This window comes from Chiloscyllium plagiosum, chromosome 9 (genome assembly GCF_004010195.1).
Source record: "Chiloscyllium plagiosum isolate BGI_BamShark_2017 chromosome 9, ASM401019v2, whole genome shotgun sequence".
Taxonomy (NCBI): domain Eukaryota; kingdom Metazoa; phylum Chordata; class Chondrichthyes; order Orectolobiformes; family Hemiscylliidae; genus Chiloscyllium; species Chiloscyllium plagiosum.
Window position 1 is genome coordinate 28446851 of NC_057718.1, and position 15657 is coordinate 28462507.

Consider the following 15657-nt stretch of genomic DNA (forward strand, 5'->3'; position numbering starts at 1 on the left):
TTTCACATGAATAATTCTGACTCAATTGTAACTTCATGTGTCTCCCTGAACACCCATTCCATTGCAACAGATTAAAATGAGCAGATAAGAAATGGATAACTAGATTGGCCAGATTTATTCTGGAAGCTAAAATCTTGTTACAAAGGTTATGGAAACACCATAGCTCAAAGTACACAAGGGCCTGCTTGTAGGAGTTTTAAATTCTACAATCAATTTATCATTCTATAATTACTTGCAATATTTTTTGGAAACAGAATAAAGCACTGGCTGGCACTTTCCTTTCACCTCAGGTACCCGAATATGAATCCAGTTCATTCTAAACAAGAATGCCTCCTTTCAATTGTATGGTCTCAATCTAGCTCTTAACAGTAGTACTCCCACTTCAGCTGCAACTGGCCAAGGTCATAAGGTAGCTAGAAATAAGAACAGAAAACATCCAACTGAGCAGTAGGAGTGTTTTAATCAGGCATAGTATATTTTTGAGGCACAGAAGGAAGAACCCTTGTTTATTTTCTATCTTGGAGTATTTTAATACTGACAATGGCCAAAAATGACAATTTATTTTCCCATTAAAAAAAAGAAAGTAATCTAATAAAGTTAAATTTAATAGCTATGCTACAAATCACCACTGCAACAAAAAAAGGAGCACAGATAGCTGTAAGTCATTAACATTTTAAGGTATCTTTCAAACAGAAAGGTATTGCCGCTTGCAAACAGAGATCAGAAACTGTTCTAACTATGTCTCTGTTGCAAACCTTGTTGAAAACAGAGATACTCAAGATTCATTCTTGATCCATGTCATGTGGAAGACACTTTATCTGTGACCATTACGATGAAAGTTTTGATCCCCTACGCAAATATTTTACAAGGCAGACTGACGGAAACACACGTGAAATGAAAGGTTAAATTATAAATTACTGGTTCTTCAATAGTATCATCATTCTATTTCTACTACAGTTAAGAATGCAATAACTGGGTTCCAAGTTGGCAGTGATATAACAGGTTTGCCTTGCTGAACTTTGCACCATAACTCAGGTGAAGTGGTGGTTTTACCCTCCCCAACTAAACTATTTTGAAGAAAATAAGACAGTTTAATATTTGTAGAAGAGCTACGTACTTTGTTTTGGTAAGGGAAGATGACTAGTGGCAAAAGGACAGAAGAAATCACAAGACAGGACAACTCCCCTGCAACACTGGACACACCCACGGCTGCTGCTCCAGCCTCCCCCGAAATCCCGATGGACTGACCTGCACAACAAGGCCTGGCTGCAGATATCGTGAAACTCCGGGATATGATCGAAGCATCGATTACTGAGACTTATGCCAGACTACAACCGATCTTGGCCATGCTGCAGAAGCGTGAACAGGAGCTGCAGAGTTCCGGGAAGCGAGTGGAGGAGATCGAGCAGCAGACTGCGACATCAGAGACCACGGTCAACTCCTCGGTGGAACGTATCCAGGCCCTGGTGAAGCAGGTACGGGCCTTAGGAGAACAGGTTGACTACCTCAAAAATCAAGGTTGAAGAAAACACATCCAGGTGGTCGGCTGCCAGAGCAAGAGGAGGGTCAGCAGCCAGCCAGTTTTTTTGAAGAATGGCTGGCTCAATTTCTGGGCTGGGAGGCCATGGTGGGCCGGGTGCGGATTGAGAGAGCTCACTGGATGGCGGTGCGCAGGTCCGGTTCGGACCAGCACCCCTGCCTGATCCTAGTGTGATTCCAGTCCTACAGGGACAAACAAAGGTAATGGAAGACTCCAGGTCATTGGAAAAGGATCCTCAGGCCTTGATTTATAAAGGATCAAAGATTATGTTTTTTCAAGACTTTTCTGCAGCCATGATCCGCAAGAGGAAGTCCTTTGATGAGATGAAGAGAAGACTAAGGGATTTGGATATTCAGTATTCCATCAGGTACTTGGCAGTGCTCCGTGTTAATCATGAAGGGTCCGTGCATGTATTTGACTCCTCAGAAAAAGCAAATAACTTTCTGGACACTTTGAAACAGACCAGATGGTCCAAAGAACATGGACAGTATGGTTCTCTTTTCTTTTCCCTTTTTTTCTACTTTGTAAACTTCTCCTTTTTCTTTATTATTTTCTTGCAGAAAGTGTTGTTGGTTTTTTTTCAACTGTGATAATTGAGGTCAAGGTAGGTTTAGGGATGGGTGAAGTGCCAACTCCTAATTTTTTTGTTGATAATATCTATTTTTGTTGTTTATCCGTTGCCTAAGTTTGGGGCACAGCTCAAGCTAGGAGTTATGGAGGTGTATCCAGGTAGTGTAGGTGCCCCCTGTGGGCAAAGGGGAAAGAATCTTCTATCAAGTGCTTTGTGCATGCTGTAATTGATTTAGTTTGTTGGTTTTTAGTAGAGGCAGTTTTTTGGAAGTATTGTTAATGTAGTTTTAGTGTGTATATTGTTTTAGACTCTGAGTCTTCATTTGTTTACACTTGGCGTGCTGTGAGTAGTGTTCTTCCTCTTGGAGGTTCAAGAGTTGTTGTAGAGGAATATGCCTAAGTGTCTCCTTAAATGGTGCACCTGGAATATTAAGGCGAATCACTTGCTTATCAAGATTAAAAAAAAGTACTATCTAATCTCAGAAAGGAGAGGATTGATATCGTCCTGTTGCAAGAAACCCATCATAATATTAAGGAGCATCTAAAATTACAGCAGAGTGGGTTTGATCGGGTGTTTTTTTTGTCCTTTAACACTAAAAGCGGGGAATTGGCGATACTTGTCCAGAAGAGTCTCCCATTTAAGCTATTAGATCAAGTTAAAGAGGAATATGGGCAGTTTGTAATTCTTAAAACTTTGATACATGAAGAGATGTTTATTGTCCACTAGCACACCCCCTCACATTCCTGACTGATGCATGAAGTTCATTGCCCTTGGAATGCGACACACTATCATAGGAGGAGATTTTAATCGCCTCATGAACCCCACAATGGATAGAATGTGCAAAGGTCCCCCAAATGTCTCTTCGCAATCCAAGCAATTGGTTGATTTGTGTGTGGAATTGGGACTGGTGGACATTTGGAGATGCCTCCACCCTACGGGTAGGAACTTCACCCTTTTCTCTAATCCACACAAGTATCATACCAGGAATGATTTTTTTTTAGCATCTTCGATTTTTCTGGATTTGGTGATGTTCTGGAAAATTGAAAACAGCAATTTCCGATCATGCAGCAGTGTATTTGGAGGTTGAGATTAAGGGCAACAGAACAGGACCCCGGGCATTGGCAGATGGATCCTTTTACACTCAAGGACAATATGTTTATCGAGTACTTAAGAGTGAATTCAAAGTATTCTTGGCTATCAATTTGGGTACAGCTAGTAACCAGTCTATACTCTAGGAGACTGCTAAGGCCTATGCTACAAGGATAGTTATCTCTTATTCGCTAGCTGGAAGAGACGGAAGGGAGAGCAGCAACATCTGTTCCAGGCACAGTTGAAGGCAGCCTAGTCAGAATATTTTGCTAGGCTGTCAATGGCTAAATTGCAGCGAGTCACAGCCCTCCGGGTTGCTTTGAACTCTATGCTCACTCAAACAGCAAAGAGAGAACTCTCTTCACGAAACAAAGGCTGTTTGAGTATGGTGATAGGCCAGGCAAATACCTGGCATATCTGGCCAGGAAAAAGAGCGCCCTCTAATCCATTTCAACAATTAGTGAAGGCATTGGGACTTTTACGTGTGACTCTAATAGGATCAATGCGGCATTTCAGAGTTTTTACTTTGAGTTATATTGGTTGGAATGCTGCGAGGATTGGTGGGCTAATATGGAATTTTTTTTTTTAAAAAGAACCAAGTTTGACCTCGGAACAGGCGTCTCTTCTTAATGCCCACTCGAAGCGCAAGAGAAACAGCAGGCAGTAAGACAGCCCCAAAGTGGGAAGGTGCCCAGCTCTGATGGTCTCCCGAGTGAATTCTACAAAGAATTTATAAATATCCTGTCAGGGCCAATGCTGGACATGTACAACTATTCATACAGTCATGACTACCTCCTGTAATCCCTGAGAGAGGCTAACATCTCTCTCATACTCAAGAAAGGGAAGACCCTGGAGGACTGTATTTCATACAGGTCCACTTCACTGTTAAATTCAGACTTTAAAATTTTCTCCAAAACACTTGTGTTGAGATTGGAGGTGTTGGGAGAAAATGAGGACTGCAGATGCTGGAGATCAGACCTGAAAATGTGTTGCTGGAAAAGCGTAGCAGGTCAGGCAGCGCCCAGGGGGCAGGAGAATCGATGTTTCGGGCATGAGCCCTTCTTCAGGAATCAGAAGTGTTGTCCTATATTGTTTAGGAGGACCAGACGGGCTTTATAAAGGGCTGTAGGTCTTCCAATAATATTAGAAGATTAGAATATTAGAAGCGTGTCAGCAATGATTGGTTCAGGGTTTAGTGCTCTCTTTAGACGCAGAGAAGGCATTCGATCGGTTGGAATGGCCATTTTTAAAAATACTTTGGAATGGTTTGGTCTAGGCAAGGTCTTCATCAAATGGGTGGAGGCTCTGTGTGGTGACCTTCTGGCTGCGGTTCTCACTAATAGTGTAAGATCCAGTAATTTCAGTATTGGTAGGGGCAGTCGGCAAGGTTGTCCCCTCTCACCACTACTGTTTACACTGGTGATTGAGCCGCTGGTAGAGGCCATCTGTAAGGACTCTAACATAGCTGCCCCAGAAGTGGGATCAAAGGCACACAAGATTACGTTATATGTCGATGATGCTCTCCTCATATCAAACCTGGCAGTTTCTGTACCCCATTTAGTACAACATATTAACTTATGGACTATTTTTCACAATATAAGATCAATTTTGCAAAATCGGAGGCTATGCCCATGGGGGGTGTCTCAAGGGAATACGATATTGAAGGCGAATTCTGATTTCCCCTTTAAATGGTCACAGGGGGGTTTTCTTTACTGAGGCATTTTTGTTGCTCCCACCTTTGATCAATTATTTAAGGCTAATTTTGCTCATTTGCTTGACAAGATTAGACAAGACCTTCAAAGATGGGAGGCCCTTCCAATCTCCTGGTTAAGTCAAATAGCCCCTATCAAAATGAATGCCCTTCCTAGTCTGCTATATCCCATGCAAATTCTCCCTCTGATGTTTCCCAGGAAAAAAAGTGTTGCAGAGACTTACTGGTTGGTTTAGTTCTTGTATTTGGCATCACAGGCAGCCTCTCATTATGCTGGCCAAATTGCATTACTCCAAGGATTTTGGGGGGGGGGGGGAAGATGGTGGTGGTGGTGAAGGGAGACTTCCTGGATATTAGGAGGTACCAACTAAGGTCCCTTCTGTCCTTTGAGAGAGATTGGGCTTGTAAGAACCCAAGATCAATATGGTTGTATATCGAGGCGTCCCCAGCAAAGTGCCCCATTACAAGTGTCTTGTTTATGGGTGAGATGAGGACAGTTATAGAATACTGTTTGAGGGGAGGTCACGATGTCCTTCGACGAATGAGTTGCAAGTATGGATTGTCCAGCAGAGATCTTTTTTGTTAGTTTCAGGTTAGGGAATTCATCCAAAAGAAGACTATGCTTTTGACCAACCCCAATAGCTCTAATAGGGAGGAGAATGCTTCATGCCACAAGCACTCTCTTGGTTAGTACTCCTTACCACCTACGGGGATGCAGTGTTTGACTAATGAGGTCTGGGAGCAAATGTTGGGAGTGGAGATCCCCTCAGAGACATGGGAGAACATTTGAGAGAACGCGAGAAAGATCTCGATCTGTAACAGAACACACGTTATGCAACTGAAGGTTCTTCATAGGGTTCATTTGGCCCCAGATCATCTTTCAAAATTCAAAAAGGGAGCATCTCTAATGTGCCCCAAGTGCGAAATGAGCATAGGTACTCACTCACCGTTTGTGGTCATACCACAAGCTTCGCAGGTACTGGAGCGCTGTGGCAGGAGTAATAGGGAGGGTCCTGGGGACCAAAGTTAAGGTAGACCCGGTCTCTCTACTCTTGGATCTGCCAAATTTATCTTCCTTAGATGCATATGGAAAAAAAACTAGTTAACATTCTCATTTACTCTGCAAGGAAGAACATTTTGATGAGCTGGGTGTCTGAGAACCCTCCAGGCCTGTTAGAGTGGTGCAAGTTAATTATGAAACTCATCCCTTTGGACTTCCTCACAAATATGGTGCACCATAAAAGGAACCTTTTCATAAGACATGGCACCTTTTTTGCATTACCTGGAAGCAGACTTGTCTGCCATTTTAATTAGGGCATTTGTTTCACCATGATGATTAGGTTTTAGTGAGTCTTGTGCCCTGGGAAGAAGTATGCCGAATAAATACGGTGTAATAATTAATGCTCCCAGAGGTTGAGAGTCTCTGTGTGGATGTGCTGGGTGGCACTATATATTTATTTATAGATTTGAAGTGAGTGTAGTTTTGATTTTTTTTTCTACAGTAAGACAGTAGTTAGTTCATTGCAATTGTTATAACTTTAACTTGTTATATTTTTGTAATGTTTTAATCTTGTAAAGAAAAAAAATTTCTCAATAAAAATGTTAACAAATACAATAACAGTGGGACGTCTCAGTTTTGGAAAAATAAGTCATGCTTTCTATGTAAAGGATAACCATATTACACAAAAGAAACAATATTGATTACAAACACATAAAGAAAGGTCTTTTCAAATAAATCCACTCAAATTCAACTGAACCCAGGCAGCTTGAAAGACTCATTCACCGGAGTTGTCTGACTCAAGCTACCCAGTTAGTTTGTTAAACTGGGTTGCATTTATATCAACACATTACGAGGAGACCTGCCCAAGTTAACAGTATGTCCACTGTTAACAAATTCAGATTAGCTCAAAGAATTGGATTAGGTATCTACGCAAATAAAATCTCTCATAACAGTGTTTAAGTATGTAATTCCCTTACTAACTTGCTGACTAATTCAACATGAAACTTCACTGACTACAGTTAGCTGTAATTAACTTTTAAACAATTTTTAGGACATTGCGAACTGTCAAAGTTGAGGATGGTGTAAAGCTGGGTACTATCTCGAATCTAATGATGATATTCAAATCTGACATTAAAAAATTCCTGCCAATAACCTTTAACTCTGCTGTAAAGGAGGAACACTCAGGAATTATGTCTTGCTCTACTTTCATAGTGGCAATAGAAGTGTCATTTACAGTATCTTATTTATACCCTCAATAGTAAGATTGATTTTGCAAACAAACCAACCAGACACAAAAATCCTTATGGTTAATTACTAGCTGGAATCTCAAAGCACACTATCTAATTAAAATGGATCAAATCCTACAGGCTAATGCTGCAGTTATAAATGAAAAACCACATCTCGAGAAGGTTCACCATACCAGCGCCTAGCCTCACTATAGCATGGTAATTTCTGTAGCTTCCAAAAATAACACATCAGTAATTGTAAGGAACAGAGAGGTACGGTTGGTGTTCCATTTCTGAAATCAAATCCAGTTCAATCTGTATGATCCACAAATTCCCAAAGTTTTATCAATCACAGTTTTGAAGATAATCAACAACCGAACATCCAATACTTGCTACAGCAAAGAAATCCAAAGATTTAATAACCTTCTGAATGAAGAAATTCCTCACCTCAATCATAAATGATTGAACCTTTCCTTCAGACAATGCACCTTAATTCCAGAGTCTAGAGACTAACCTCTCAGCAGCTAAACTGACACGACTCTCACAATCTACATTCCATGAAACAATCTCCTATTCTTCTAAACTGCAGAGTACATGGCCAATCTATTCAAGATCTCATCATGCACATTAATTTAGTGAAACTTTGCTGCATCAACTTCAAATACAAATATATCCTTAAAATAAAAATAAAAATGTGCACGCTGGAGATCCGAAACAAACAAAAGCAAATTGCTGGAGAAACGCAGGAGGTCTGGTAGTTTCTGTGGAGAGGAAACAGCTAATGTTTCAATTCTAGGATCCAGTTCTGAAGAAGGTTATTCTGTTTTCTCTCCATAGATGCTGTCAGAACTGAATTTCTCCAGCAATTTCTGATTTTGTTGATTACTATTACATCCTTAGGGAAGGAAATCAAAACTGTATGGAGCACTTTCAGTATTTTCTGACCAAAGCTACGTACAAATGTAGCAAACGTTCCTTATTACTGTATCCTAAATCCTCTTGAAATAAGGGTCAATGTGCCATTTGTCTTTCTAGTTATGAGCTGTACCAGCATCTTAACTCTCACCATGAATCTTGCAGAACATTAATACAGAAATATTTTTCAAAACAAAAACCAAAAGGACTGCGGATGCTGTAAATCAAAGATAAAAACAGAAATTGCTGGAAAAGCTCAGCAAGTCTGCCAGAGTCTGTGGAGAGAAATCAGAATTAATGTTTCAGGTCAAGTGACTCTTCCTCAGAAGGGTTTTATAATAGGATATTAAATACTGACCTGATTGTAGCATACTACAGCATTGTGTATTCCTCGCAGCTTACTATTCCACATTTCTATCATTATAAAATTTTGATAGAATTATTCTGTGTATTAACGTCCAAACCATTAATATAGTTTGTAGACAGCTTAGGCCCAGCATTGATCTTTGCAGCACTGCATTAGTTACTGCCACATTTAAAAATGCCCCATTCGTCCCTGCTCCCTTTCAGTGGATTAGCCATTTTTCAATGTGTTAATACACAGCCTCAACACCATAAGCCCCTGATCTTAATTACCTTCATTTGTTGAATCCCTTTTAGAAATTGATGCATCCTACATCTATTTGTTCACTGCTGTCACAGAGTTGTGACAAGGCTCTCTAGTCCTTTGTATCCAAGCCGGTCATCAAGCACCGATTTACTCCTGTTCTGTTTTCCGGCACTTGACCCAGAGCATTGCATATTGCAATGATTCAAGTGTTTAGCTAATTACTATTTAAATGTTGTGATGGTTCCAGCCCCTACCACCCTTTCAAGGCACCGAGCTCCATATACTCACCAGCCTCTACATGAAAAATTCTTCCTTAAATCCCTACTAAACATTCTGCCCATTACCTTAAATCCAAGGTCCCTTGTTACTAAGTGGAAAAGATTCTTATCTACCTTATCTACGGCCCACAATTTTGCACGTCAATCAAGTCACTCTTCAGTCTTCTCTGTTCTAAGGACAACATCCCAGCCTTTATAATCTCTCTTATAGCTGAAACCCTATCGTTGCACCTCTCTCTTGCAATCAGACCCATCCAATAGTGACTTAACCAGAATTCCACACAGTACTCCAGCTCAAATGGCAACTAATGACTTGCACAGTTCCATCATAACCTTCCTGTCCTTTTCTTCAATGCCTCAACTAATAAAGGCAAATACCCCATATGCCTTCATAATCACTTTATCCATTGTTCCTGTTGCCTTTAAGGATCTGTGGACTTGCACAGAGGTAAATCTGATACTCTATACTTTCTAGGGTCCTGGAATTCATTGTGTATTCCCATGCTTCATTGTGTCTTCCCAAACTGCATCACACCACTTTTCAGGTTTAAATTTCTTTTCCTACTGTTATATCCATATCATCCTGCAGTGTAAAGCTTTTCTCCATGTTAGCTGCCAAACTATCAGTTTCCAAGTATCTGCAAACTTACTAATCAAATCTCCCACATTCGTGTCTAGATCACGAATACATCAATGGCAAGGGACCAAGCACTGAACCCTGCCTCTGGACACGAACTCATGGTCACAAAAAGAACTTTCAACCATCATGCTGTTTCCTGTCAGAGCCAATTTTAGATCCAAATTGCCAAACTGCCCTGCATCACATTGATTCTTACCACCTTGATCAGCATATCCATTTGGCCTCAATTGAGCAACTTTGTAATCACCCTTCATTGTGATATGGATCAAGCAGTCAAATTCTACAATGTCACGCCCTCTTTTACACCCCTTGCTGTTTCACTGAAGATTCTTCACCCTGGAATATTGAACTGCCATTCCTGTCCCACCATGATAGTAGTGTCATAGCTTTTTTTGTTAATCAGCAGCCTTTACTCAACTGCCTTACTCACAAAGCTCCTAGCATTAAAACAAAATCAGCTCTGCCATGTTCCCTTGTGTCTTAACTTGGCTTATACATTCTGCCTGTCAGACGGACATGGCTTGCCTTCTATATTTTTCTCACTCACTATTGCATCTGCAAGTGGTATCTCATCTCCTTGTCAAACTTGTTTAAATAACTTAGCTGCTCAAATGTTAAAAAGGATTGAATTTATTAAAACAGAGAAGACACAGAAAGGATTTACAAGGATGTTACAGGACTGAAGGGTTTGGGTTATAAAAGAAAAGCTGGGTAGTCTCGGACTATCCAGGCAATGAGTTCCACACACCCATCAGTCTCTAGGTAGAAATTCTTCCTTAAATCGCCAGTAAACATCCTGCTCATTACCTTAAATCTATAGCCCCTGGTTATTAAGGGGATAAGAATCTTATCTACCCTAATGGCCCACAATTTTAATGCTCCTTAGCATTCTCTGTTCAAAGGTTTAGGGGTAACCTTATAGAGGTCTATAAAATCATGAGGGGCAGATAAGGTCAATAGCAAACATCAGGGAATTCAAAACTAGAGGGCATAGGTTTAAGAAATATTGAGAAGGGACCAGAGAGATAACTTTCTCACACAGGTGGTCAGTATGTGGTACAAGCTGTTGGAGGAAGTGATAGATGCAGTTACAATATTTCGAAGACATTTGGATAGGTATATGAATAGGAAAGATTTAGAGGGAAATGAGCCAAACACAGGCAAATAGAACCAATTTAGTATGGGAAACCTGGTCAACGTGGACCCAAGTGGGACAGAAAGGTCTGTTTCCATGCTATATGACTTTATGACTCCATGACAGCACCAGCAAATCCCTTGCAAGGACATTAGTCCTGCTAGGGTTCAGGTGTAACCCATTCAACTTGTATACATCTCACTTTCCTCAAAGACACACTCAGTGATCCAGGAACCTAAAGCATTTCCTCCTGCAACAACTCTTCAGCCACACATTCATCTGCTATAACGGCCTATTCCTATGCTCAATAGCAAGCAGCACCAGGAGTAATCCAGAATTTACAAACTTTGAGGTTCTGTTTTTCAATCTGACACTAGCTCCTTAAATTATTTTTTCTTTTTAAGAAATTTCATTCACAGGATGAGGGCATTGCTAGTTAGGCCAGCATTTATTGCCCATCTCTAACCACATTGCTATGGGCCTGGAGTCACAAAGGCCAAACCAGGTAAGGATGGCAGTTTCCTTCCCAAAAGAACATTAGTGAGCCAGATGCATTTTGCTGACCATCAACAATAGTCATGGTCATCATTAGATTTTTAATTCTAGACTTTTTTATTGAATTCAAATTGCACCATCTGGTATGGTGGGATTCAAAACTGAGTCCCCAGAATATAACCTGGAACACTGGATTAACAGTGATAATACCACCAGGCCATCGCCTCCTCCTTATTCTCAATCCAGAGCCTCATCCCTCCTTCCACCTGTGTCGTTGGTCCCAATGTGAACCATTCTCGAGGATGGTGTGCAGCAAGAGATACCCATGACCTTGGCCCGAGGGAAGTGACAAAACCACTCTGGAGTCACATCTGTGGACTCAGAAAGGCCTGCCTGTATATCTCACAATTAAGTCTCCTACCAAATTTGCTCTTTCTTCCTTTCTGCTCTCTTTTTGTGCAATTGGGCTCTGGCTGCAATCCCCAGAGAAACCTTGTGACATAGGTCATCCTTTCCAAACTATTCTCAAGTGAGATGCATTCTGTGTCTTTCCAGACTACCTGCTAGCCTCCCTTCTTCTGACTGGTGACCACCAATTCTTCCTCTGACTGTACTTTGTTAAGCTGAGGGATGGCCACATCTCAAAATATGCCATCCACATTACAGTGACCCTCATGAGTGCACTACTGTGCTAATGGCTGACATTCAAGCTTCAAAACCTGGCACGTTGCTGGTCAAACGGCAGCATTTCCTACAGTTGTGGTCATCCAGACTGCCAGGAGGATCCAAGACTTATTGCATATTGCAGGCTGCACAACACATGGGACTGAACTTCTCTGCCGTACATCAAGTTCTTACCTGCTGAGATATTGATGATTTCTTTAACAATCACATTCTGAGCTTCTTCATACTCCTCTCTACTCTTCATATAATCCTCATTGTATGATGTCAATTTACTATAAGAAACAAAATGAATAAAAGAAACAGTTGAGTTTACATTCCGAAATTCAACACCAGAACACCCTCTTGTTTCCGTTTTAAACAGTACATTTTAAGGATATTTCATCTTTACATTTGGCAAGCAGAGCTCGAAGCTTGTTGCCATTTGTCATGCATGCTACCATGATAATGTCATAAATGATAGTCATTTAAGAATGAACCAGTAATATTAAGCATGAAGGGATGCGATGTTCAGGATACAGCCCACCCGTATGTTATGTCCAGTATAGTGAAGCAAACTTCTGTACAAGCTTGACTATGATTTAGATGAATTGTGAAAAAGGCTATTTCCTACACACTAGGAGCAGCCTCCAATTACTCTTTTGATCTTGTGTTTGTTTGATGAGCTGATGCAGAAGCGATAGGCTGAATGGCATCCTTTTGCACTAAAACAATTATGTGATGCTCTGCATTCTTATGTCAAAATTATGCTCTGGCTATGCATGAACAGAGGGTTTACTGAACACATCTTACTGCTGTGTTTGGTTTCTCAAACAATCTAATTAAATTGTACATTCTGTAGATGAAATATTGATTAATACTAGAGAACTATTTGTGAAGTTATGCTCCAATTCTAGGTTCCAAACCCTAACTGCAATATCAGACCTATAGCCCACAGAATGAAAGTTGTTGATCAGCTCTCAAATTATAGAGTCAATGTTTGCAACATAGAAGGAGGTCATTCTGCTCATCATTTCTGTGCGGTCAAAGATTTGAATATACTAATTCTATTTTCCAGCTGTTGGCCCACAGCCTATGAGGCTGTTTAAATGTTAAAAGCTTCTAAGTACCCTTTCAAGGCAATGAGTTCCAGACTCTGACCACCCTCCTGGTAACAGAATTTCCCAATTTTTCTCCTAACTTGTATTTTCAATCTATGTTCTCAGTTACTGAGTGAGAAAGTCCCTTCTTATTCACCTTATCTCTGCCCCTTATAAAAGGGGCATTATAGAATTACTTGCTGGAAATCATAGGCATAGTTTATACCACTGAAGGAAAGAGGTAAAACTGAGTGGCATTCATACCTTGCTTACTGAATTTTGCCAAGGATTATGCTGTGGATAGAAGCAAATGGATAGAACTACATAAATAAAAGAAAAATTTGGTGAAGCATATATTGGTTAGAGGTAGGCAGAATTAGACCATGATATCATGATGATGGACAACCATACTAAAATATATAGTGAAATAGAGGAATGCAGGTTACAGAGAATCACAGCTAAAAACATATTCCCACTAACAGTACAGCAGCAATCAGAAAAGGAGCCCTGCAGATTGAGTAATCTCAAGTCAGTTTGCCCAGACTCCACTCCTCCTCAATCTCACAGCAGTGAGGATAACTACAGAATGCAAACCACAACTCTAAGATCCACAAATTCAGATGGCAAAGCAAGGCTGGTTTGGCCAGCTCAGCTCAACTCAGTGAAAAATGCATTGAGCAACACTTTAAATTCCATTTTATTCATGCAACAGGCCGACATTTTAAGGTTTGCTCTCATTGCAAAGTCCTTGCAATACTGCAACTACAGTTGAAGCACAAAGAAGTTTCAAGTTTAAAAAATTCTTCAAAAGGAATTTCAACTTCCATGTACAATTCACCCGATTTAATTTCATAAAAAATAAAAAGTATTAAGAAATTAATATTTAAGATTATCTAATGAACTTATGCATAATGAATTCAGCATAAAGGAAAATGGCTGCAGTTGTTGGGAGGCGTAGGAAGATTTACAAAGATGTTGCCAGGACTGGAGAGTTTGAATTACAGGCAAGGCTGAAGAGGCTTTTTACCCCTGGAACATTGGAGTCTGAGGGGTGACCTTATAGAGGTTTATAGAATCATGAGGGCCTGGATAGGGTGAGTAGTCAAGATCTTTTTGCTCAGGTAGAGGTAGTCCAAAACCAGAGGGCATAGGTTTAAGGTGAGAGGGGAAAAATTTAAAAAGGGCCTGAGGGATAACTTGTTCACACAGACAGTGGTGCATGTATGGAACAACCTGCCAGAGGAAATGGTGGGAGGTAGGTACAGTTACAACATTTAAAAGACATCTGAATGGGTATATGAATAGAATGGGTTTAGAGCAATATGGGCCAATTGCTGGCAAATTGGACTAGGTCAGATTGGGATGTCTGTTCGGTATGGATGAGTTGTTTCTGAGCTGTATGATTCTATGACTCTTTCAGCTCCAAGACATCGCTACATGAGTTCCTCAGGGTGGTATCCTAAGCACAACGATCTTTAAGTGCTTCATCAATAACCTCACCATCATACGATCAGAAGTGGGAATGTTCACTGATGATTACAGATTGTTGAGCATCATGCCTCCTCAGTTACTGATGCGGTCCAAGGAAAATGCAGCAAGACCTCACCAACATCCATTTTGGGCTGACAAGTGGCCAGTAGTATTCACACTACACACAAGTGCCAGGCAATGACCATTACAAGAGAATCTAACCATTGCCCCCATGATATTCAATGACATCTCTATTGACAAAGCCCCCCCAATATCCTAGGATTAACCACTCACCAAAAATCAAAGTGGACTAGTCATTTAAATACAATGGCCACAACAGCAGGTCAGAGGCTAGGAATACTGCAGCGAGTGGCTTACCTCCTGTTTGCCTTGATCATCCACAATGCACAAGTGAAGAATGTAATGCAATACTCCCAACTTGCCTGAAAGAGCACAGCTCCAAAAACACTTAGGAGGTATTACAACATTCAGCTGCTTGATTGGCATCATATCCACAACTAGTGACCTCCCTCCACCCAACACATAGGAGCAGTAGAGTGCACCATCTACAAGCTGCAGTATAACAACTCCACTTACTAAGGATCTTCATATCACAGCACTTTTCAAACTCACCACCACTACCATCTAGAAGGACAAGGGCAACAGATACATGGGGCTACCAGCACTTCAAAGATGCTGGTCCATCAGCAAAACTATATTCCCGATGTTTGATGTGGTACTACGCCGATCTCAATTCAATGTCAATAATCCTAAAACAAAAATGAAATAGAATTTCTGGATTTACATCAAGTATAACTGACTTGAAAGACAATGGTTACATCCATTTCTTGGTGTTATGCATAGATCATCAGCTAGTGGGAAGGATACAGAGGAACAAATCTGCAAGGAAATGAGAGAGAGGTGCAAACATCATAGCACAATGATGACGAGGGATTTTAATTACCTGTATAATCAACTGGGAGAGTATAGATGTAAGAGGCAAGGGACCAGTGTTCTTAAATTACGTTCAGGACAGTTTTCCATGTAGTATGTGCCTAGTACAACAAGAAAAGACCGGGTTCTTGGGAGTGAGTTGGGTTAAATAGATCAAGTGACAGTGAGCTAAACATTTAGGGGCCAGTGATCATTGGCTCACTAGGTTTGAAATGATGGTAGAAAATAACATTGGTCAATCTAGGGTAGAATATTACACTGGG

The 15657-nt window shown here is 40.7% G+C and overlaps 1 protein-coding gene across 1 annotated transcript in view; it reads right to left on the reverse strand.

Annotated features, from left to right (window-relative positions):
- Positions 1–15657, reverse strand: part of msh2 (mutS homolog 2 (E. coli)) — a 93255-nt gene that overhangs the window by 38536 nt on the left and 39062 nt on the right. Inside the window, exon 11 of the mRNA XM_043696762.1 lies at positions 12069–12166. Within this exon, the coding sequence (XP_043552697.1) occupies positions 12069–12166 (98 nt within the window). The remainder of the gene's footprint in view (positions 1–12068; positions 12167–15657) is intronic.